This window comes from Sminthopsis crassicaudata, chromosome 5 (assembly GCF_048593235.1).
Source record: "Sminthopsis crassicaudata isolate SCR6 chromosome 5, ASM4859323v1, whole genome shotgun sequence".
Classification (NCBI taxonomy): Eukaryota; Metazoa; Chordata; class Mammalia; order Dasyuromorphia; family Dasyuridae; genus Sminthopsis; species Sminthopsis crassicaudata.
This window is the reverse complement of record NC_133621.1, coordinates 215191055-215217326: the sequence shown is the minus strand read 5'-3', so window position 1 is coordinate 215217326 and position 26272 is coordinate 215191055. Positions and strand designations below refer to the sequence as shown.

Genomic DNA, 26272 nt, shown 5'->3' with positions numbered 1-26272 from the left:
TCTTGCTATTGTTTCTTGCATTACTTTGTTGGTGACAGAGAAGTGCTGATATTTTAAGTGAGTATATTTTAAATCCTGCTACTTTGCTAAATTATTGTTTCAAAAAATTTTAGTTGAATCTCTAGGGTTTTTCCAATATATCATCCTATGGTTTGCCCAAAAGACAAAAGTTTTATTTCCTCATTTCCCATTCTGATTCCTTTAGTTACTTTTCCTTCTCTTATTGCTATTGTACAATACTGAATACTATTTTTGATAATGCACATCCTTGAATCATTGATTTCTCAGTAAATTTTTATCTCATGGACTTTTATCAATGTATATTAATAGGGTTGACAGTTATCTTGCATATGGTAGGAAGTCTGTGAAATTTGTTGATATTAAAAAGAAAGAGATTGTCATACTCAAAAAGATCAGAGGACATCTCTTTAAACATTAAAGACCTTTGTTGCTTGCAACAGCATTCCCTAGTATATTCTATGAGAACATATCTTTTGTTTATACAAAGGATGGCCTTAAAATTGATTGTGTTGCCTTATTTTTATATTGTTCTTTGCAATACAGGATTTCACAAAATAATAACTCATATGTATATAGTATTTTAGAGATTATATATATATATATATATATATATATATATATATATATATACTTATGACTAGTATCTAAGAGCCAGAACTCAAAGTCATGACTCTTCTGACTATAACTTAAATGATCTCAGTGATTTTGTGTTACCTTTTTATGATACATTTGAATTGGGCTTATTTACCATTTACAATTTATTTGCTCAAGTAGTATGATTTAAATCAGAGCCATTGTCTAGGTTAAAACATCACATGGGCCATAACAAGAACAATATAATAGTATGGCTCAGGTTTATTTGCTTCCTACTTACTTGCTGTTTTCTTTTGTTTCTCCTCTAGTAGGATAGTTGTTTGTTTAATTTTAAACTTAAATGGCAACTTCCAATAGATCTGACATTCAAAGTAACATTTTCATAGTATTTTAAAGGAAAAGCATTTTAGTGTTTTTATATAGAGAAATGGAAACTACACAAAATATTCATGGAAACAAAAATTCTGGAGATAGTCCACATAGATTATTTTAAGATTTGACTATTGAATGGCTAGTTGTTACAATGTTAACATAGTTAAATATGTGGTTTTGAAAATGATACAAATGAAAACAGTATTTGTGCTTTTCCCTTTAAAAAAAAAGTATTTTTTTGGTCATGTATCCTTACTTTAGTAATATTTATTTTTATACTTTTTCTAAGAAATTCTTTTTTTTTTTTTTTTTTTTTCTGAATCTGGGGTTAAGTGACTTGCCCAGGGTCACACAGCTAGGAAGTGTTAAGTGTCTGAGATCAGATTTGAACTCTGGTCCTCCTGAATTCAGGGCTGATGCTGTATCCACTGCGCCACCTAGCTGCCCCAAGAAATTTCTAAGGGTTCCAAATTTCTTTAAAATAAACTTATGTGATATAATAATTACTTTTTTGCCCCTGAGGCAATTGGGTAAAGTGACTTGTCTAAGGTCACACAGCTAGAAAGTATTAAGTGTCTGAGGCCAGATGTGAACTCAGAACTCTAATAATAATTATTTTTTGAGCAGATGACATCATACGTGTAAACATTTACTTTTCTTTTTTTGTCAAAATTTTACTGTTAATTCAACAATTAGAAATATCTCAAGATATAAAGAATAGAGAATAGTATAAGGAACTATGAACTACTATATGTAATTGTAGCAACTCTTTTGGAATCAATTTCTCAGCCCCCATTTCTCCTATAAACCCAAGAGCCCAAAATGTATCTAATTGGATGTTTTAGAATATTAGAGATAATTCTAATATAATTGTTCATGAATTCCTATTTAGGGTATCCCCATATCAATTGAACAAATGAGATTAACTTTTAGAAATGAACTTTTATAGAGAAGTTACAGCAAAGTGCTATGCTATAAAATATACAGATTCAAACCATTACCACCTTAAAAACATTCATTATCCTCGCTCCCTTGGAAAAATGGGCTGAAAAGCATATATTCATGGAACTTGTGCAGCTAAAAGGTACTTCCTGGACCTGAAAGTAATTTTCTCTCTTTGTTGAGTTCCTGCCAAGTTAATTTCTGGGTGTGGTGTACTGATGGACAAGCTGCTTTCTTTATTAGGTTAGTGTAGGTCATTGTGCCAGTAGGTTGGGTCAAGCAAGTTGCTCTTTCAAAGTTCAAAGTTGTGTTTAAGTTGTAGAATCTAATGGCCTTTTCTTAAGAAAAAAAATCTGTTGCCTTTAACTAATCTCCCTCTTTTTTCTGGATTTTCTAGGGTTTTTGTAATAGTATTTGTAATACTCCCGGCTTTCTTAATATCTGTCTATTCTCTCCTTTGCTGCATGGATCTTCATTTAAGTCCTACCCACTAACTATGGATGTCCCTTAGCTGATACTCTTCTAACATTTCTGTTTGTTTCCTTTTTACCTTTTTATGCTTCTCTTCTTTCTCTCTCTCTCTCTCTCTCCTGTCTTTGTATTTGTTTTGTATTTGAAGATCAAATTTTCTGTCTTTTCATCAGAAATAAATGAAATTCAGCTATTTCATTGAATGTCATCCTTTTCTCTGAAAGATAATGCTTAATTTTGTTGGCTATCTGATTCTTGACTGCAATCCAAGCAACTTTGCTTTTCAGAATATATATCCCAAGCTTTTGGATCCTTTAAATGAAAGTTACTAGGTCCTGGGTAATCCTGATTGTGGCTCCTTGATATTTGACTTGTTTGATCTTGTGGTGAAGAGAGCCATCTATACACAGAGAGAGGACTATAGGAATTGAATGTGGATCACAGCATAACATACTCACTCTTTTTGTTGTTATTCACTTGCATTTTGTTTTCTTACTCATTTACTTTCTTTTTTGATCTGATTTCTCTTGTGCAGAAAGAGAATTGTATAAATATATTTATACATATTGGATTTAACATATATTTTAACATGTTTAACATATATTGAATTGCTTGCCAACTAGGGGAAGGAGGAGAAAATCTGAAGCACAAGGCTATACGAGGGTCAATGTTGTCAAATTATCTATGTATAATGAACATTAAAAAATAAATAAACATAAAAACAGCAAAAAAAAAAAGATATTTGAATTGTTTCTTTCTTACTGCTTGAAATATTTCCTTCTTGATTTAATAATTCTGAAATTTAACTCCTTGGAGTTTTCATTTGGGGGCATCCTTCAGGAGGTGATTTGTAAATCTTTCTTTCTATAGCAATTTTACCCTCTAGTTCTGGGCCATCAGGCCAGTTTTACTTGATGATTTCCTTAAAGATATTATCTAGGATCTTTTTTTTTTTTTTTTTTTTTTTTTTTTTTTTTTTCAGGGAAGGGACCTTTTTTTCTATTTTTATTTTTTATTTTTTATTTTTTGGGATTCCTAAACCATTTAGCTGTGTCTAGCATATAGTTATCTCTCTACTTAGGTATATCTACCAACCTTTCTATCTATATCCACACTTTAATTTTATCTTAATTATTAACACTTACATCTAGAAATCAACAAAACAATAAGTTGAACACTGATTTATGCTGATGGCTGATCTGTGAAGTATAAATGCAATGAAAATTTAACAATGAGCTATCACAAATATCTTTAACTTGCTTTTGTCATGCCCCTGGTCAGTACTGCTTCCTTCCTTTAGGATATAAAACTTATCACTTAGACTTTTCAGATTGCTCATCACATTTTGATGAGTCCAAAAGGAAAAGGTTTGTTAATAACAGCTTTTGTGGCCTACTTTACCTAAGATTAAGGAATTATATCCAAATTTAGCAGAGCTGGAGGTGACTAGTTCTGCTATCCCTCAGGATGGAGAGTCCCATAGGTCCTAGAGTCTCACCTAAGTCCTCAAGCTAATCCTAGTTATGAACAAGGAAAATCCAGTTAAACTGGGACAAAAGAAATACACACTCAAGTGGCATGAAACAAATGCTTACTATAATTAAAAGAAAGATTTTTTTCAAGTTTTCAATTGTGTTCCTAATTCCAACTACATATGGAATTAGGTACCCTCCACCATGCACAAACACACACTATTATCCGGACTTTCATATCCATGAGTGAAAGAAATTTCAGGTGTGGAATTCCTTTTACCAACTCAGATTAGAAATTTCTAAAACAAGAGTTTTTTGGAGCTCTGTATTGTTATGACCATATTCACATAGCCAATATATATCAGAAAGAGAATGTGAACTCTAGTCTTTTTGATTTTAGATAGGCCTTCAATTTTCTATATCATGTTACTTTTCTACACATATATGTAATAAAATCTTAACTACTGGCTTGTTAATCAAATGAGTTTGTTTTATTTCAATAATAAGGCAATATGTAGTTCAATAAATATATCAAACATCAGAGTTTTAAAGTATTATGGGAAAATGTCAGTTGTTAACAATAGTTACAACAACAATGTACTTATGTATTTTCCCTCATGATAAGGCAGAGGTATATAAAAAGATATGAAAGATTTTATGACTTTGACATGAAAAAAATCAGTCATTTTTCCTTTTAGTTCCTTTCCTTCTGACCTTACAGTTTTCATAATAAGAGAATTAAGTTCAATGCATAAAAAGACTTGGAAGCTTTAAAATAATCTGGAAAAGGCAAAGAGTAAAGTCTATTTTAATATGCCTGGGCATACTTTAATAGCTCAGAGAATTCAAATTCATAGGGTTTATTTCCAGTGCTGCCACTAATTCATTATGTGAACCTAAATAAATCACTTAACCTTGCTATGGCCTTAGTTTCCTATCTGAACAATGAAAACAATAACAATATTGACCGAGAATATTAGTGTGTTTAACATTAATATTTATAAAATAATTTGAAAGCCTGAATTGAAAATTTCTTAATTATGTTATTTTTTTTGGTAGGTAATAGAAAATAAACCATATGGTAATATTTCTAAATGCTCACAATAGTTAAAATTTTAAAAAATCAAAAAATTTAGTTTAAACTCATAAATGAGTATAAAAGACAGTTTGTTTTTCTTTATAGTTGTAGAAAAAAAAATGCAGGTGAGGAGTTTAAACCTCAAATAACTATGCATACATCCTGATAACAGTATAAAAACCCATATAACATATAAATTTCCTTTAAAGTTTTCACTGGCACATTTCTGGGAAAATGTAAAACTGTTTTTAACATCAAGCAATCAGAAGTATGTATACTTACATATATAATAATTATATATAGAAAAGAATTGTCTAAACAGGAGAGGTTTTTTTTTTTAATTTGCTTAATCTATAGTCAGCATCTATCTTTGTCATTTCCTTATTTTTTTCATAAATTAATGATGTATTTTTCATATTCATACTCCATTCTCAATCTGCTGACTTCTCATTAAGTCAGGAGGCTACTTTGCATTTTGAAGGCAAAGGCCAAACAAATTTGTCTTTAAAAAATAATAATTTTCTATTCTGTTTTCAGGGAAAAGCAATCTGCAAAAATGGAAGCTCTGTGAACATGAGGAAGATATAAATACCTCTTCACAATATTTCTTTACATGCTGTTGTATTGATGGTTGGTTCTGGCAGTTGGTGATCACAGAATATTAATGATGCATTTGGCAAAAAGCATTCCTACCAGACTGATCGTGACTGACTGGAATCTGCAGTGCATGATACCAGGAGACACGATTTGTCTTCACTTACAGTTCTTCATTTGACCTTGTTGCTAGAGACAGCTTCCTTTTCACTTTTGTAGCATTTAGTAGGGATAGGGTTTGGCTTCCAAAATGTATTCCTACAGAGAAGAATTTACTATTTTTAAAAATTTTAATTTTTGCATGTTATAAACTTGGCAAACAATAATAAAGATAAGCATTACTAGTTATTTTCTCACTTGTGGCAAATTACTCATTTTATTTAAACTAGGTGCTTACGCATTCACAATTTACATATGAAAAATTTGGCTTTCTGATAATTTCAGACTCTGATCGATGATTTTTATTGATGATTAATTGTAATTCCAAATGATGAATTTTATTACAATTTTTTATTACAGAATCTTAAAGTAAGTCATTTTAACTATAGAGGATACCTAGTAACTCCATAATGCCACTACGTTCAATAATATTTGTTTTTATTTATTGTAGTTTTCATAGTTTGCTTTGATCTTATTTAAAATGTGGAAATGCAATTTCTTTTATCCATTTTGCCCTTTTTCTTTTGGTACACATTGCTTTCTTTCCAAATTAGCAATAAAGCCAACTTATATCCATTTTCTTTGTTTATTTGTGCTTTTCCTTGATCACGCCAGCAAAGCGTGGGCATAGAAGTATAATATTTAATTCCTTTCTTGCATAGATGTTTGAAAGGATCATACAAGTCATCTGGAGGCTGGAAGGAAGTTCTCACATGAAGAAAACACTGTGACACCTGCCTTTTCAGTTAGAGAAAATCCTTAGGGTTCTTCAACTTAAATATTTCAGGCAATAATGTTGATTTTTATTCTGTATTAATTTCTGTCTCTTTGCCCCATTCTCTACAGTACAGTACAATGCATAATGAGGATTTGATTTTTTTTTTTAATTTTTGAGAATGAAAAAGAAAATATTGCCTAGATTGGAATTGTTAGTCCATACCATTTCCTACACATAGACAGTGGTTTGTATCTTGCAGCATTCTTTCTTCGGTTGATTGCTTCCAGGTGCTAGATTTGCCCTTCTCTTTTAACCAATTTGTGGGGTCTCTGTTCAGACCTGGAGAGTCTGAAAAAATTAGAGTATTTTTTAACCAATCCCTATTTTTCTTTCTTTCATTCTTTTTAAATGATTTAGGAAAGAAAATAAATACTTTTTCTTTAGTTGGACAGAGAGAAGGAAACATGCTATGTGATCCTAAAGTTTTAATGTTTCCCCTATAAAGAAATATATCAAAAAATGTGACTCATAATAGTAAGAAAAATTAATTCAACTCCCCTAAAAGCTAGAAGTATCAATTACTTTTCTTATGCAGCATAATCTAAAGAAATATTTTTATTTATATAGGTTCACTGAATTTCAAAACAAAACAAAACAAAACAAAGACATTTACGCTTCTATATCTAAAACACTATTTTAGGTGCTATGTATGAAGACAACACTAAATCCAGTACGCACCTCTAAAGAGATAACATTTCATTCAAAATATACAATATTTAAAAAATAAATGAATCCAAGGACATGGGATACTAAACAAATAATGTGTTCCCCACATAAGAGAGTTGTTATATATAATATAGGTAATAGATGATGCTGGTTCTGAACTCATGACTTGAAATTAAAGTCATCTGTTTAGAAAGTATACTTGAAGCCTTGGGGTAAATGGAATTTTATGGTGGGGAATATTTATACAAGAAAAGCGGGCTAGAAGGAGAACCCTGGGGAATTCCCCCTTAAGAAGAGTGGAAAGGGTTCAAGAACAAAGGAAGAAGAGATTGAACAGGTAAATTTGTAGTAAGAGAATTAAGATAGGGTATCTACAAAGATGGGAAGAAAGATTATTTCTGGGATGTTACTGGTCAACAGTGTTTAACTACTTTCATCTTTTCAAGTATAATATAGTTATAATCCGTTCTCAGGCATGTGAAACTTTTGTGAATAAAAATAAGTTCTTTTGAAATCTCTATTTATCTGTAAAATGAGGATAATAATCATTGCCTACTCTCCATAAATCATTGAAATACTTCACACTGAGTGATTTTAAATTTCCTGGTTAAAAGCATCATGAGTCATAAATACTACTATAGTTGCTATCATAATCATAATTTGCTGTAATAATTCTTTGTGGATGTGTGGCTCCTTTAAAAGCTTTTGCAGGAATAATGTTTACTTTCCTATCTTGAGCTACTAAAGAAGCTACTTTCATGTTTCATCATTGGGCAAATAAGCAAACTCTGATGTGGAAAATAATATTTGACCCCCATATCCCTGAGGGTGATTTGAAGATTACTGCAAATACCTTGTACATATTTAGATGTATAACAACAACAAAAACTCCACTTGTTTCTATTATTATAGCAATTTGTTTAGCTTTACTGTTAGGCCTCTAAAGACAAACTCTGACAAAATAAATTGGCATTGACACATTTGAAGCATTAACTTGCACTAAAAGTGTTTTTTCTTCCTGCCACAAGTAATAACATTCCCATTGAGAAATCTCCACAAATGGAATGAGGGGAAAAATTGGGTGGGGAGAAAGTAGCAGGATATGAGAACCCAAACCATCTGCAAGTTAAAGGAAGTTAACTGGGTGGTAGGAGGAAATGTAAAGATGATGAGGAGGATTAATACCTTTTACATTGGAAAAGCAATATTGATAATGAAAACTAAGGCAATTCCAAATAAAATATATCTTTCTTATTTTTTTAATGTCATTTACAATGTATGTTTTAAAATCATACACCCATCCAAGTATTGATAAGTTTTAAGATGTTTGTGAAACTAAATAGAATTCAAGCTATGTCGTTTTAGGAGAATCTAAAGTTCTGTATGTTTCTCCTGAAGTAAAGTGTTTTTTTTTTTTTTTTTTTTTTTAATATTAATATAGAAAATAAAACAGGTTGAATATTCCTAAACATATTAACAAAATCATTTTACTCTTTGACCTGAAGGATACAATCAGCTAAATAATATGTAGATTAATTAACTAAATAATATGTAAATTATCCATTGTTTATAAAAGGTGCTAAACTAAACTAAATTTGAAAATATATTAAAATTTACTTAATTTCATGTAATCTTAAATGTCTATAGATTTTGGTAAAAGATCTGGTTTGAAATGATTGAACATTCTCATTTAATAAAAATGGTCAAAATTTTAGTTTTGGAAAGTTTAATAATATACAATTCATTGACATTGCTTTGTGCTTTTGTGCCTTTTCCAAAACATAAAAATATAATTTTTAGGTTAGTAAAGTACACTTTAAAATGAATATCTCCTTTTGTTTTATAAACTTACTTAGGATTAAGAAAACCTTAATTTTATAACGGTTACTTTGATTCAAATATTTTTAATTTCTATATTTATTTTTCTTTTAAATTCCAAGTAAATCATTAAAATTTTATTAGGTTATCACATTCAGAAACATAAGTCTCAAATAAGTTTGCCATATGCCATTTCTGTTAACTGAAATGTTTAAATATTCCAAGAGCAGAGTATTCAGTGTAAAATTCAATATTTTTAGGCAATACTATTTTTGTCTTTTGGTCTTTCTAATAAAAGAGCTATAGGAAATTAAAAGATAATTTTAAGACATTGCTTCTGATTTTTTTTTATTGTTGATATTGTTTTCCAGCTATTTGAATCATAACAAAGAACACCAAAATGCCACCAGCAGCAAGTGGTCCCCCTCAGTATCCACCCCCAGATGGAGGATGGGGCTGGGTTGTGGTGCTTGGAGCTTTCATTTCCATTGGATTTTCCTATGCATTTCCTAAAGCCATCACAGTGTTCTTCAAGGAAATTCAAGAGATATTCCACTCTTCCTACAGTGAAATAGCATGGATATCATCCATTATGCTTGCTGTTATGTATGGAGGAGGTAAGATTCTTTGGAACAAATAGCTTTCTTGTTCAATTAGTAATATCTGTTTTATACTGTATCCCTTCTAAAGTCTAATTGTCTTAAAATGATTTGCTGTATTGTATGTTCTCTTGAAAACAAATTTGATTAGAACTAAATGTTATTAAGCGCCAAGCCTGGAGTCCAGATGACCTGATTTTGAATTTGTCCTTACCACTTACTAGCTGTGTGACCCTGGTGGGCAAGTCACTTCACTATGTTTGTCTCAATTTCCTTATTTGTAAAATGAGCTGGAGAAGAAAATGACAAACCAATTTTTTTTTCCAAGAAAAACCCCAAAATTGTGTCATGAAGGATTAGACATGACTGAAAAAACTGAACAACAACAACAAATATTATTAGTACAGGATAAGCAGTGCAATGGATAGAGCACTGGACCTGAAATCAAAATAACCAAATTTCAAATCTGACCTTAGATGATTATTAGCTGTCACTTCTGATAAGTCATTTAATTTTTGTCTGAATAAAACTGAAAAAAAAATGGTAAACTACTTTAATATCTTTGCCAAGAAAACCCCATGGACAGTTGGTTCACAGGATCATAAAGAATCAGACGTGACTGAAGGCCTCAACAACAAAACCTTATTTTAACTTTGAAATCTCATTAAAAAAAATACTAAAGAACTATAGTTTGAAAAGTAGTTGTTTGAGAAGGGGGGATAATTAATAGACTGTGATCAACCTACCATGCATACAGAGTTCTTTGTGAGGAGTGATAAAATTGGAGTGTTAGCCCTTACTTATAGGCCCCATTGGGCTTTTGTGTATGTGTGATTGTGTGATTATGTCCATTTTGTGCATTAGTTGTCCCTGAAAATCTAACTCTATTAAGTCTCCTTTTCCAAAATCAGAGCCTATAAATCATATTTCTATGTTCTTAAAATGAGTACATTTTCTGATATATATAAATACACACACACATATATGTATGTATGTATGTATTGATACATTTCACTGATCATATGTCAAAAGAACATAACTCTGAGCATTAAGGCATTGTTATATTGGTTTCTCTTAATGACCAGTCTCCCAAGAATATCTTGAAAAATGTTAGAGAATGTATATGTAAGTAAATATACATATATGCATAGATGTGAATATATAGGTAACTGTATATATACTATATATGTTGTTGAGGCAATCAGGGTTAAGTGACATGCCCAGGGTCAAACAGCTAGTAAATGTCATGTATCTGAGGTCAGATTTAAACTAAGTCCTCCTAACTATAGGGCCATTACTCTATTCACTGTGTGACTTAATTATTTTATATAGACAGATATAAGATCACTTAATTTCAGAATTAGAGTTCACCTATCCTAATGTTAATGATGGTGATAAAAATATTAATATAGTGCTTACTATATTTCTAGTGCTATGCTATATACTTTAAATTGTCTTATTTAATCCTCACCATAACCCCAGAAGGTAGGTGCTATTATTATCTGCATTTTTAAAGACTAAAGCAAACAAAAGGAAGTTATTTGCATAACATAACACTGCAAATTAGTATCTGAGGCTAGATTTTAACTTAGATCTGATTCCTATATTATCAGTCTATTTACTGGCCTACCTAGCTACCTTGAACTAGGACTTATTGAACAGAATAGAAATTAAAATTTCTATTACCAAATTGTAGGTGAGTAGCTAGTAACAAAGCTGGCATGAAGATACAGATTTGCCAATTTTATTACATTATGCAGGCTTTTATTCTCATAAATTCTCTATATTGAAGGAAGACAGAAAGAAAAAGGGGTAGGGAGAGAGAATTGTAGTCAAGGAGGACCTGCACTGGAAAGGCTAGGAGATAAAAGTATTAGATAAAAGGGCAGTGTGAGAAATAGGAACATAAAGTATGCAGAAAGGTAGTACTGTAAGAAAAGTGAGAGGCAGTAAGGGTCAGGTTGTGAAGAATATTAATTGCCAAGTAGAGGACTTTTTCTACAACTTATATAATGCTATTGTCTGAAGCTACATTTGAACTCAGGTCTTGACTCTAGGCCTAGCAGTCTATCTTCAGTGCCCAGGAATATCTTCGCCAAATTATAACAATTAAAAAGGTTCAAGAGATAAAGTTTCTTGATAATTTAATCATTTTATTGATAAGTCCAGCACATTATTAATCAAGGATGATTATTTGACCATCTGTCTTAGACCAAAGACAATTATGATAGCTGTTCACAATTTATATATCTTTTGAAGAATAGGTGTCCAGTGACGAACTGAGAGTGACATCATGTCACTCTCTACACCAAGACCATCTAGCCTTGAACAATTTATTCAAAGACAATAATGGCCAACCCAAACCTGAGCAAAATACACTGGCTACTCCATTTGGATAGGGTCTGAACAAAAAAGTTAGACTATTCTGATTATCAGGAATGTCCTTCCAGAAACTGAACTTTTTTTTTAAAAATCAGGACTTTAGACAAATGGAAAAATTCTGGATATCCCCAATCACTGGTAATCAGTAATCATTTGTCTCAATATTATAATGTAGTAATTATGCTTTTCTTTCATAACTTCTACCATGAGATAGGCTAGGCTGAGTATGCCATATGTAGATGCATATAAAAACTTTTCAAACAAATCAAAATACTGCTGAACATGCTAGATATGAATACATAATTAATCACATGCTAATTTTAAATGTTCATAGTTCTTGCCATAGTTTTCCTTTTTTTTTTTTTTTTTTTTTTGAGGCTAGGGTTAAGTGACTTGCCCAGGGTCACAACTAAGAAGTGTTAGGTGTCTGAGACCAGATTTGAACTCAGGTCCTCCTGAATTCAAGGCTGGTGCTCTATCCACTGTGTGACCTAGCTGCTCCCATGGTTTTTCAATATTAGAGACCTTCATGTCAGAATTTTCTAAGATTTGGTAGTTTAATTCAATATACACCTTTTTATGATTACCCAAAAGCTTTTGGTGACATAAATGCTTAATCTCCTACAGCTGGAGATTTTAATTTAAAAGCTGGGTTTTGAATATGGTAGCTATTATTCTCCATACCATCACACAGTAACAAAGCCATGAACTTTATTAAGTACCGCTTCTATCACTTGTATCACAGTGATGTCCGGTCTGCTCCATTTAAGTACAGAGAAACCTGTCGTGAAGGTTTTAAGTATGTTGACCTAATTTCAGACTTTGGAGATCTAAAATGGTGGGAAGATGAATATTTATATCTTAGATGTGAAGTGAAGGTTTACAAGAGATTAAATTACTTTGTTATATAGCAGTTCTTCTCATATTACTAAAAAATTATCTCCAGGCTTGGGACATTACAGCTCCCTCTCAACCCAACTATTAAACAAAGAATAAAATTTTCTTCTTACTCTGGTTTACTCAACTGTGGTATGGGGTAATGACTCCTGAAATATTGATGTTTCATAAACCACAATAATTGGCTAAACTCTGAAGATTCAGAGAAACTTTATGATTAGAGAAATTTTGTAAAATTTGAATAGGATACATATAATTTTGTGACTTTGGACATGGTTCCAGTCAAATAACTTTCCCTGAAACATAATAACTATATTCAGTAATAAGCCTGTTATAAAATGTTCAGTTTAGCATCAGACTTGTTACTCAATGCCAGTATTGTATCTCTGATGCTGTGCTATAATGGTTTCAGATAGCTTTAAAAACTGAGCAATGGTTATGAATGAAGCACATTTTGATTGATTGTAGAATGAGTACTTAATTCTCTTACTCTCTGAAAGACTTCCATTGATAGCAACATTTCATATTTCTGAGGCTGAAATAAGCCTGAAGTCCCCTAGGTGAGAAGGCATAAAGTTCTATGAAGGGTAATGAGTCTATCTAACAAGTAACTGAAACCCTCTCTTCATCATAATGCTAATTAAGTTAACCTGAAGAACATCTAAGATCTGACATGCTCATTAGGGCTTAGCATTCCACTTATTAATCACTGTGGTGAGGTCACTGGGTAAGATGGAGTATATGCAAAGTCCTGGCCTATGCTTGGAGGAGTATAGCCCCTCACTGTAATTAGCTGGCATCTGTGTTTCAGTAGCAAGGTATCACCTTCTACTGTATGAATAAAAATGTATCTAATAAAAACTCTTAGTAAGGACAGAAAAGAATGCAAATTATGTTTATCACTTACTTCATAGTTAGAATAATGCCATTAAATTATAGCAGACCATCTGGCAATCCATATGGTCTCCTGGAGTTCTGGTTAATTTCAGCAAATAGGTCAAGCACGGTGATCACCCCATTAATAAACCACTAAGTAGAGGTGGAAATTTTCTAGCAGATTTCAAGTTCTTGCATTTTGTTGGGACAGACAGAATACTTTTATAAACAGCAAGAGCAAGTACATGGCATTATCTTTTGCTTTAATGTTTGTTGTTAATTGATGGGATTGTTTGCTCTGGAAATGGTCTGCTCTGTAATTATTGAGTATAGGTATCAGGCTGCCAAGGGCAGTGTGAATTCCTCATGTTGTTCAGCAGGATCTCTGTTCTGACTTGGAAAAATCAGCCTCTCTGGAGATGAGAGGTAGCTTAGTCTCCATGGTAACCCATTCTTCTGCCTCTCTTGAGTAGTGCCTGCCAATTGTGCTAAATTAAGGGAGATGGTTTTGTGATGGGCTCTTCCACACAGGGGACTGAGCATGAGACCACCTAACTTATTTTCCTGGAGGCCAAGGAACAGGATGTTATAGGCGCAGGAGGTCAGTGTGAAAAGCACATGCTTTAGTATTCATTGTGTGTATTATTTTCATATCATAATGTGACCTTATATTCTAGATATAGAAATGTGGTCATGACTGAAGTATTTTGCATAATGTTGCCTTCTTAGAAAAAAAATAATAACCTAATCTTATGTAACTTTTAAGCAGATTTTAGGCTTTTCTTATGCCATATTTTAGCTTAAAAAAAAAACCTACTTTAATATATTAGGCAGTATTTTTAACAAGCATGTGTGTATGGATGTGCATGTGTATATTTGGGCAGGGTGAGACCTGAATTCTGGTCTTACTTGGAGAATTCGAATAAGCACATATTATATAAAGTACATAAATACATGGCATCTCAGTTGTCAAATTTATTCTATTAAAGGATAAAATATCACTATTACTATGTATGTGCACGTATACATATGAACATGCAGGTATGCATATATGTGTACATACACACATATACATGCATGAATGTGTCCATCCAAAAAAATTTAGTGTAGTTTGTTTATAAACAGTATAAAGAGACCTTTATTTGCAAGTTCTGTCTTAAGGAATTATAAATACTAATTTCCATATTTGTGTTATTTATCTTACATGTTTTGAGTAATTAAATACTAATACTAAAATACTATATACTAAAATAGAAAAGGGAGCTAGATGATGTCATTCACATTACCAAACACTTAGAATTTTCAATTAAATGTTCCTAAGACACTTGGTGGGAGCAAGCATGTAGAGTATATTTTCAATCATCTTGATAGCAACATACTTGGGAGATTATGGAAGGACCCTGGCTATGTACATTGTAACCCTCTTCTTGTCTCCTTAGAAGTAGTGACATTAGCAAAGTAAATTATGAGAGACTTCGTATCCTTGATTTCTTTCTTAAATATACTACAAAATAAGGAGGATCTAACACAGATCAATGTTAATGGAAGATAAAGTCTAGTATTCACTTCTCAGATGGGCTTATCATATTTTCCTATGTGCTACACATTCAACCATTTCTAGACATCATGCAAATGTTTGCAAAGATTGGTTGAGAACTATGATAGCACAGTATAAACTATTATAACAACTGGAAAAACAATTCAAGCAAAAGCCCTACCAGCAATAATGACTTGTGCTATATTTGTATGTTAAAATAGTTATAAACTCACAAATTGTTATCCATTCTGATGGCAGGATAAGAAGGGAGGACCTTCAAACCCCAGCCAAGGTATATAACATGAACTTGGAGTTTAGATATTTTTGACCAAGATTGAATTAGCTCCTTGAAATAATTAATAATAATATTATTTAGCATTTGAAGTTTATAATATGCTTAATAAATGTTATCTCATTTTATCCTCATAAATACTTTGCCAGGAAGGTACTATTATTAATCTCATTTTTCAGTTGAGGAAACCAAGGCAGTTGGAGGCTAAATGATGACATAGCTCCCATACCTATTAAGTATTGAAGACTGTATGTGAGGTTTTATCTTTGCAACTATGGGTATAGCATTCTATCCATACCACCTAGCTATTTTGTTCTTTATTTGAGACAGCATATGGTAGTTGATTTTGGAATCAGGAAGGACTATGTTCACTCCTGCCCCTGGACATAATAGCTGTGTAACCTGGGACAAGAAAATTAATCTCTGTGTCCCAGAAAGCTCTTTGTTTCTCTAAGTTAAAGTTGAGTTGCTGATCTACCCCAGTAGAAGGAATTATCATAACATATATGAAATTTCAACCTGGATCAAAACAATATTTTTTGTCATTTCAGAGGTTTTGTTAATTTAGCATGCTGTTGTTTGTCTTTTGTTCTCAAAGAGAACCATGACTTCAGTAAGGTGATGCCATGACATGCAAATGAATTCGATTAAGTGAGGGAGGGCTGGGCAAGATCACCTGCCTTTCCCCTCCAGAGCCATCTGGGGCCAGTGACCAAATAGAGATCAGGACAACTGCAGATGGCCCTGGAGACCTTGGTCTTTTTAAGCTAAGGTATTCAACAAAGCAAGTATTTAGCATGCACAATTTTAAGGACTAGTAGCTATTAAATTCGATAAGTCTTTACTTTTCACATGCACTTCATTATGATATTTTCTATATGACCATGTTTTCTTTTTGTCATTAATATTATTATTACACAATTTTCATTATTAGATGAAATCTTATGCTCTGATTTGATTTCCTTTTGTTCAAATTAGAGCTTTTATTATGGAAAAGATTAGCTACAACATGGGACTTTAATTTTTAGAAGATTTAACCTGAACTTATGACTTACAGTCCTGAAATTATGGCCAACAGGGACTTCCCAGAAGCAAACATGCACCATGTAGTTAGGCAGTGTCTAATGATTATAATTTTCCATTTATTGGTATTCCACACCCAGTGGAATATGATTAATGATTAAGGCAGAGTTCTCTTACTGCAATCCAAATGTGGAACAATAAAAGTTCCCTAGGCACTAAGACCTAAAAATGAAGTTGAAGAAGAGGAAGGATGAAAGGATAAAGCTGCAAAGTACAAAGATTTATGTGAAGGTCCTCAGACAATGAGAGGAGAAAGAATTCAAGGAGAAGAATATAATCGACTTTTAGATGGAAAAGAGGAAAAAAAAATAGGAAAAATTTGCATAAACAAATGAGAGTTCCTTTGACTTCTATTTTATCCTACAAGTGGACCAAGCATTGTGGTTCACAATCATGGTTCATGTGAAGGTTCAAGAGTGATCTACAGGCAAATAATGTGTGTGTTCTTCTCAAATGAACTTGTAGAAAATTCTTGAAACTTTCAATGATATTGCTGGTAAGATGGAATGATATCAATCAGTAAACATTTATTAAGCACCTACTACATAAGTCATTGTGCTAGTACTGGGAAGACAAAAAGAGACAAAAGATAGTTTCTACCCTTATTAAATTTATATAAACCAAATAACAGATAGATGCTCACTTCACTTTTCCACAAGGACTGGAGTACAGAAATTGTTTTGTTATAATGCATAGCCACCTTCCTTCATGTGGCATGTTTCTGTCACCCTCAAACATAGAGCAAAAGAATCTAATAATCAATAAACTTTTTTTTAACTTTCCTGAATCCCCTGTTCCTTGTTGTCAGGGACAAACTTTTTTCCCCCCAATCAGACTATGTGAAGTGCTGAATTTTAATAACCTCATTTAGAGCGTCCTTGAACATGCACTAGTTATCATCAACTTTCCAAATGCCTCTTGGGCTTGAGGGAATATTTCACATTTAGTTTAAAATATATGTGAAACATCTACATAGAACTAATTTGGTGTTTTCAGATAAAGAAAAATCAGTTGTAATGAAATGACATAGGAGTAATGAACTGTAAGCCTGGCTCATGACTCTGTATCATACAAAAAAAAAAAAAAGGCATATATATGTATATGTATTTCTAGAGTACCCAGAATATTACTTAGAGGTGCTCTTTAAATCAAACCTAAGATGTCAGAGGGACTAGATAAAACACTTCAAAGGCAGCGTAACCTTTGCTATTTAAAGATAACTCTGCTATTCATTCTAATACTACTTAACTCAAAGCTAGAGGCTATTCATGAGTGTTTTTGAAATAGCCTTCTCAACATAACAAAATCACTTGGGCTTCTGCACAATAAACATTTCAAAATATGCATGTGGGAGAAAGGGGGAAAATTCTTTCATTTGTATTTCTTTTTAAAAATGGAATAATTTGGAGAGCTGCTTTTTTAATGCTTCTAGATTTACAGTAGCTTTTTCAATTTTCCTTTAAACTGATTATTTTCACATAGACTTAATGGACCAGCGTCTGCTGAATGGGTGATTAAAAAAAAAGATTAAATGTATGAAAATAAGTTATAAGTTATACACACACGTGTGTATATATACATTTAGGTATGTGTGTGTGTGTATCTATATCTATATATATATCTTTATATGAGTATATATATATGTGTGTATATGTATATTTGAGTGAGTATATCTCAGTTTTTATTCCCTTTTCTAATGATACTTGGCATGCCTTGCCATTCTTCTTTCCTTGGGAATTATGGAAACACATTTCTCATAAAGAGGCCAAATTTCTACCTTAATTTTGACTTCAATATATGTTACTATATATTTAAAACACGACTGTTTCTTTACCATTGACTTTTCAGAAGCAAGTCTAAATGAAACTGAGCTTCTTAGTGATATGTTTTCATAGAATAGAGTTGAATTCTATTCTTTGAATGATACTATTATATAAATCAATTTGTTTCTGTGTAACTTTATATTTTCCTGGCTTATCATAGGAAATATTTTTAGTGCTGATATATTTTGTTTATTCTTGAAGACTAGTTGCTAATCTCTTTTTGGTTAAAGAAAAGTTTACACATAAAGAAAGACACTATTCTTGTTCTGAAGCTTACTAAAAAGTAAGAGGAGAATAAATGAATAATGTGTGTGGCTGTACATTTGCACATGTTACCTCCCCTTCCAAAACCTTAACTTTACTTTGAGTATTGAGATTTGCAGCAGAGAGGACTAAGACAAATATCTACAAATATTTAGTATTAGTTGCCTCTGAACCTTGTTTCCAAGGTTTATATTGATTATCTGTAACTATAGATTATATATACTTATATGTGTCCATAGCTTCTTATGAAAGAGTTAAAAAAAATATATATATATATATATGATTTTTTTATGTTTGTCTAATTGCCTAGATCTCTACAGGTTTAGTCAATTAGTCAGAATGTCTTAAAAAAATGATCATTTTTATATTTGAAAAATTAGAATTATCAATTAACTGAAAATTAATTTTGGATTTGGAGAGGTAGACTATCTTCAATGCTCTAAACACAGCAGGACATTTAGGGATTCCTATGATCCAGATAGATTTCATCCATTCTATTATTCTCTATTATTCCTCCTTTTCTCACTCCCCAGAAAGGTTTTTTTTCAAACCTCTTTTCTCTTTTTCAAGTCTCCTACCATTACTCTCTTTCTACTCACAGCTAAGAATTTCTGTAAGAATATGCCTATTTATCATGAGTGCCCTCTTGTAACTTCTATTTTTCACATCTGCTTGGTATTATCCATTGTCTTATTCAAGTCTTTTGTGAAGTGGTAGGTCTCAACAAGAACAATCAACATGAACTCTTCATTGCATTTCTTCCTCTTCTTTTTTTCCTCTTCCCTTTCTGTGCTCCTCCCATTCCCTGTGTCTTTCTTTTCTCTCCCTACCTTCTATCTTTCACCATTACCCTATTCTTAAATTTTTTTTTTCCACTAGACCTTACCATGCATTCTTGTTACCTCTATTCCTCTATTATCACTCACTTTATGATCCTTTTTAATTTGGCTTTTAACTTTACCATTCATCTGAAGTTCATCCCTCCAGTTTCTAATGATGGCTTAATTGCTCAATTTGATGTTTTTTTTTTGTTTGTTTGTTTGTTTTGTTTTGTTTCGTTTTGATCCATATCCGTTTGATCTCTCTGTAGCATTTGAAACTGCTAACCAGCCTCTTTTTCTGTATATAGTCTCCTGTTTAGGTTTTCATGATATTTTCCTTTATTAAAGAAATCTAATTTTCCTTCTTAATCTTTGCTGAATTATCACCTGTATCACATCCTGTAAATGAAAATGTACCTTTATCTTTCCCATAAACACTAGGTTACCTTACCATCTGTCATGGATTTAATTAATATCTCTACACAAATGACTCCCATGTCTATATCTAGTATAAGTGTCCCTTTTGAATTCAAGGCAAGCAACTCCAGTTGCCTATCAGGCATTTCCAGTGGATTTCTCTTGACCATTTCAAATTCATTATCTCTAAAACAGAACTTATTTTCTTTTCCTCTTCTTTTTCTCACCAAGCCACCTCTCTTTTGAACTTTCCTGATTCTGTCAATGACCTCATCATCATCTTTTAATTGCCTAGGTTAAAAAATTTGCCATTATCCTTGGCTAAATTGTGCCATTTCTCTCTTTAAAGAATCATTCATATCCAGCACTGATTTTCTAATCTCATTGCTGTCACAATTGTTTAGACACCCTCCCTACCCCCATTTCTCACCTGTTCTCTTTAGGGCACTTGTACATTTGGATCCCCTGGTCTCACATCTTGTTCTTCTCCAGTCTAAACTTCATAGAGTTGCCAAAGTCAAATTCCTAAAAGTCAGATATCACTGTATTATCTACTGTGCAATATCTTTTATTGACTCCTTATTTCTTTTAGAATCAATCAAATATGAATTACCTTCCTTAGGGTTTAAAAGTCTTCAGAATGGGGCTCAAGCCATCTTTTCAACATTGTTATTTAGTACTCTTCACCTACTTTATGATCCATTCACATTTCACATTGTATTCCATCTTCTCTTTCCATGGTTTTGCACATATTGTTCCTGTTGGCCTGATGGAATGCTTACCACTCTCACCTTGACTTCTTAAAATCCTTTATTTCCATAAAAATTGTCCTTAAATGCCAATATCTCTCTTAATTTCCTCATGTTTCTGTTCTCTTTCTTTCTTTCTTTTTTTAGCTTTTTATTTACCAGATATATGCATGGGTAATTTTACAGTATTGACAATTGCCAAACATTTTGTTCCAATTTTTCCCCTCCTTCCCCCCATCTCCTCTCCAGATGGCAGTTTGACCAATACATGTTAAATATGTTAAAGTATACATTAAATAAAATATATGTATACATATCCAAATAGTTATTTTGCTGTACAAAAAGAGTCAGATTTTGAAATAGTGTACATTTAGCCTGTGAAGGAAATCAAAAATGCAGGCGGACAAAAATAGAGGGATTGGGAATTCTATATAATGGTTCATAGTCATCTCCCAGAGTTCTTTTGCTTGGGTGTAGCTGGTTCAGTTCATTACTGCTCTTTTGGAACTGATTTGGTTCATCTCATTGTTGAAGAGGGCTACATCAATCAGAATTGATCATCATATAGTATTGTTGTTGCCGTGTATAATGATCTCCTGGTCCTGCTCATTTCACTCAGCATCAGTTCATGTAAGTCTCTCCAGGCCTTTCTGAAATCATCCTGTTGGTCATTTCTTACAGAACAATATTATTCCATAATATTCATATACCACAATTTATTCAACCATTCTCCAATTGAGGGGCATCTACTCAGTTTCCAGTTTCTGGCCACTACAAAGAGGGCTGCCACAAACATTTTTTGTGCATACAGGTCCCTTTCCCTTCTTTAAAATCTGTTTGGGATAATAAGCCCAGTAGTAGCTGTTCTCTTTCTAAAACTTTTATTGATATGTACTTACACATAAATCTTTCTGTCCCTAGATAGAGTGGATAGTGCTTGAGGGCAGGGACTATTTCCTCTTTCTCATTTAATCTCTATGTGCCTAGCATATGGTAGATGCTTAATAAATATATATTATTCCTTCCTTTTTTTCTAACACTGAACAACCAAGCAAATCATCCTGAATTGCATTATTACCAGTTCTATTAACCTTAATGATCTAGATGTTAATTGACAATTCATACAAGCAGTGATCTTGATAGAAAAATTTTTATATGCTTGATATATAGGGACAGGTCTATTAGTTTTAAAATCTCTGTATAGTAGGCTGGTTTAGAGAGTGAAGATATGGAAGGAAAATCTGTGGTTTTGATGAGGTATAGAAGGAACCAAAATGATGAGGTTTAGATTTGGGATACCCAATGAAATTAGGGTTTCTGGTGGTAAATGCAGTCTAGTGGCAGGTTCAGGGTACAGGGAGTCAAATGGAGTTCCCCTGCAACCCCTCAGGATTTGGCACAAGGGTAGGGAGTTAAATGCGGTCTAGTAGCAACACAGTCCCCTGTAAAGGAATTTACAGACCCAAAAACCTAGATTGATAAAAGAGGTCTATTATGGTCATTGGAATTAAGGTTAAAGTCTAGTCTAGTTAAGGAAATAGGTGAGAGGAAAGAGAAGGGGCACTGGAAACCATATTACAGTGGACAGAGGCTCCTTGGGATGCCAAGCACAGCATAGCTGGCATGTTTGGAACCTCTGCAAAGAAATTTTAATCTGGCTCCTTTTATAACAAGAGATTTAGCTAAAGGGGCCTGTGGTAGAGTCCCAAATTGGCTCCTAGCTGGGCTTCCTCTGGGGCTAGAATTTGCTTGGTGGAAGTTGGGAAACCTTAGCAAATCATTAGAATGGGCTGGGACTGCCCAAGTTGGCTCTGCTGTGATGGGGGCTGAGGACAAGCCTGGATCTCCTATTGGAATTCAAAGGGATGCTTTTGACCAGGATTTGTGAATCAAATGTCCTAGCTTCCTGAATTGATAATGCCTCTGCTAGGAGAGGCTGGCAATAAGAAAGGAAATCAATCTGAAAGGATTAGTTTCTTAAAGGGTCCACAAACTACAGTGATCAAGGGAACATCTGGAACATCTTAGTGATCCTGTCCCTAGTACAGGGGTGCAGAATGTCCAGCCAGTGGGCCACATAATGCCCATGGAAATCATTTACTAAGGCAACTGAAGGCTATGGTGAGCTGAAAACTAGGTACAATAACTTGCCACTGCTTGAATTCTATAAGAGGATAATTTTATATGACCTGTGCTATCTACCTGATTCCTGAATCTTACTTCTTCCTTTTTGTGGTCTCTGTAGTTCTGCATCATAGTGATTTTCTTTTCATCTCTTCCCTGAAAAATGAATGAAAGGAGCAATCAAACTGATTTGAGCATGCCCAAGCTACAATTCTGAAAAACCAGTTTACTTTATCTTTGCTTGTAAATAGTAAATCATTTAATATAATAATATTATTATTTATATAATGCTTTAAGGTTTGTAAAGCATTTTGTAATTTCTCCTTTGTTCCTCACAATAACCTAAAAGGAATGTGCTATTATCATCCTTATTTTTTTTTCAATAGATAAAAATATCAAGTCTGATGGAAGATAAGTAATTTACTCAGGATAATAAAACTACTAAGTATGTGAGGATGAGGAGGAAACCCCAAAACTCTGAAAAATCCTTAAAGGAGAAAACTTCTTCAACTCTGCCTCAGTGAGGGGACTCCACCCTAAGCACTAACAGTTTCATCTTTGTTATCTGGGTGGGGTCGGCTCAGTCCCAAAACTCATTGAATTCAATTCAAATTCTAACCCTGGCTGAAACCCAGCCTGGAGCTAATCTGGGACTCTACCTACAAGCCCCCTTCAGCTTATAGCCAAAGCCCCCTATTATAAAAGACCCAGACTGGAGCCCTCTCTTTGCAGTGAGTCTAAACATGTCATCACCATGCCTGGCACCTCTCTGCCCACTGAAACCCTGAATCCCATGCCCTCTTATCTCTACCTTCAACTTTACTAACTAGACTTTACTTCCAAATCCCATAATAAACCTCTTTTATCAATCTAGGTTTTTGGGTCTGTAAATTTCTTTACAGGGGCTCTGTGCCACCACCAGACCTCATTTAACTCTGTATACTTGCACCGAATCCAAAGGGGTTGCAGGGGAGCTCTATTTGACTCCTTGTAACCCGAACTTTCCACTAGACCTCAGTTGAACCCTAATTTCATTTAGGTACCCCCAATTCTAACCCTCATCAAGGATGCATTTGCACTCATGTCTTTCTGATTTCACAACTATTATTCTATTCACTGCATCACCTACCTACCTCAATCGAATAAACTACGGCAGTCACAGTTCACGTGAAAGACTGATAGTATATCTCAAACAAAATGGTGCTGCAGAATGTCCAGAGAAGGACAACTTTTACAATCAAGTAGGTTATGGGAACAGAAGTCACAATGATTGTAGTCAAAATCCGTTAAGGCATGAAGGGTATTGATCATGTAATCATAGAACTCTTTCTTAAATATCCTAGAAAAGGGAAAGCAGTCATGGCAGGAGGCAGTACAACAATCAAAATATATCTTGAACTTTGAAAAAAAAAAGTGAATTTAGAACAAATAAAAGATGATTGTCCTTTATATGCATGATAGAAAGTGGGGGAATTATTTATCCCAAAAGGTGATTTAAAATATACATAGAAAAACACCAAATTAGGCTATAAAAAACTTAAAGATGTAATTTTTCAATGAACTTAATCTACTATATCCTATGTCTCTGTCTTTATTCATATATTATATGGAACATTCTCCCTCATGTACTTCTCATCTATGGATGTCTTTCCTATAATTCAAGATCTAAGTGAGATGCCAAGATCTTTCACAAAAAACTTATTTTATCTTTCTAGTCAAAAATGATTGTCTTTCCTCATATTGCTTCACTTGTCTTTCTTTCAAGCATATAGTGAGTTAAGAAATCTTATTATTTGTGACCCTGTCAAATAGGCAGAGCATTCTAGACAGTGGGTGTTTAGTTTTGTTTGAATGCATATTGATTTATAAAGCTTGTACAGTCATACGTCAGCACAAATTGTGCAATGTGGGAAGTTTTACAGGGAAAAGAATTGCCTCATACGACTCAGTGAAGATCATGTATTGCACAACAAGTAAGGAACATTCTTTCTGGAGACCAGTTGTTACTAAAATATATTGAAACCATATTCATTTGTTTTCATCTCCTGTTTCATTATTTGCATCTCATTGTTTTTCCTGCTACTTCTTTCCCTTTATTTTGACAACTGTTTTTCCTGTTCTTATTTCATGCTAATATAACAATTCCATTTTCCTTATTCCTAAGTAATTATTTATATATATGTATGTATATAAACATATACATATATATATATATTTTTTTTTTCAAAAACTCACATGGAGATCTTAATCTCAGGGAATCTTTAATAAAGTTGTTTGAGAATCACTGATTTATCGTGCCATCTTACCTTGGTGAGAATTCAAATTTTTGTTCTAAACAAGCTTAAGAGCATTAAAGAAGGGACTCTAGAGGCTTTGAAACGCAGAAGAGTGAGCTGTGTTTGTCTCACTAGAATATAGCTTTCTCCTAGATCTTTCTAACAGAGAGGATTAATTTACAGTGGAATAGAGAGTATGGTAATGCAGTAAAATAGTGTTGTGTTTCACCTCTCACCTTAGCCAAAGAACATATCTGATGTCTTACCTGAAATTTAAGCTTTTCATCATATGTACAGTATTAGTTTTCAGGAGCATATATGTATAAAAATATATGTGTATACCCAGTCATACATCAGTAACAAAATCATTGTTGAAAACTCCTAAACTCAATTTTCTAATTAAGGTTAATGTAAAATCTGCTGATTGGGTATGAGTGAATAAGTCATTTTAACTGAACTCTCTAATTTGACTAATTACTTTGCACTTAATTCAAAGAAGTAAACATATATTATGTTTAAAGAAATAAAACAGCTAAGAAAATAAAGTTTCTTGTATGCTAAGTGAAGAGCATATATGAGATTTTGCCAAGCTATAACATGAAATATGTCTAGCTTTTCATGAATTGAGCTGTGAATTTATAGAGGACTTAATTATATAAAGCACTGGTGACTGATTAATAAATGGCAGTCAGAAAAATTACATCTTAATATACTTTAAGCTGAGAAAATATGCTTGGCATTTTAGAAGTATTTTCTTTCAAAGTTGGAAGTATTGAAAAAAGACTACATATGGCTAACATTTAGCAATGACAGGGAGTTTGACAAGTGTGCCATTTTCTTTTGTGGAAATGCCTTCTCTCATTTATTTAAATCATTTCCTGCCTCAATTGACCTACTGTCTTCCAAAGAGATTCATGGATTGAATTTTTATTTTTATGGATAGAAGGAAGCAAGTTTCCATTCCAATTTAGCACATTAACTAGATCCTAGAGACTGTAACCTACTGACCAACCTCCAAGAAACATCTAGTTTCCTAATAGAAGGGGAATGTAAATTAGGTGCTTTCAATGGGTTCATTTTCCTTCCTTTCTCAAGGAGTGCAATATCTGGTTTACCATCTTCCCCTCTATCAAAAGTTCTTTTCATTGTATTGAAGGACTTCAGATT

The 26272-nt window shown here is 32.9% G+C and overlaps 1 protein-coding gene across 13 annotated transcripts in view; it reads left to right on the top strand.

Annotated features, from left to right (window-relative positions):
• The window catches only part of SLC16A7 (solute carrier family 16 member 7), a 248355-nt gene that overhangs the window by 154615 nt on the left and 67468 nt on the right, over positions 1 to 26272 (top strand). For all 13 annotated transcript variants that reach the window (XM_074269806.1, XM_074269804.1, XM_074269803.1 and 10 more), the window contains one exon: positions 9337 to 9582. In XM_074269806.1, coding sequence (XP_074125907.1) covers positions 9366 to 9582 — 217 coding nt within the window. In that variant the 5' untranslated portion in view covers positions 9337 to 9365. The remainder of the gene's footprint in view (positions 1 to 9336; positions 9583 to 26272) is intronic.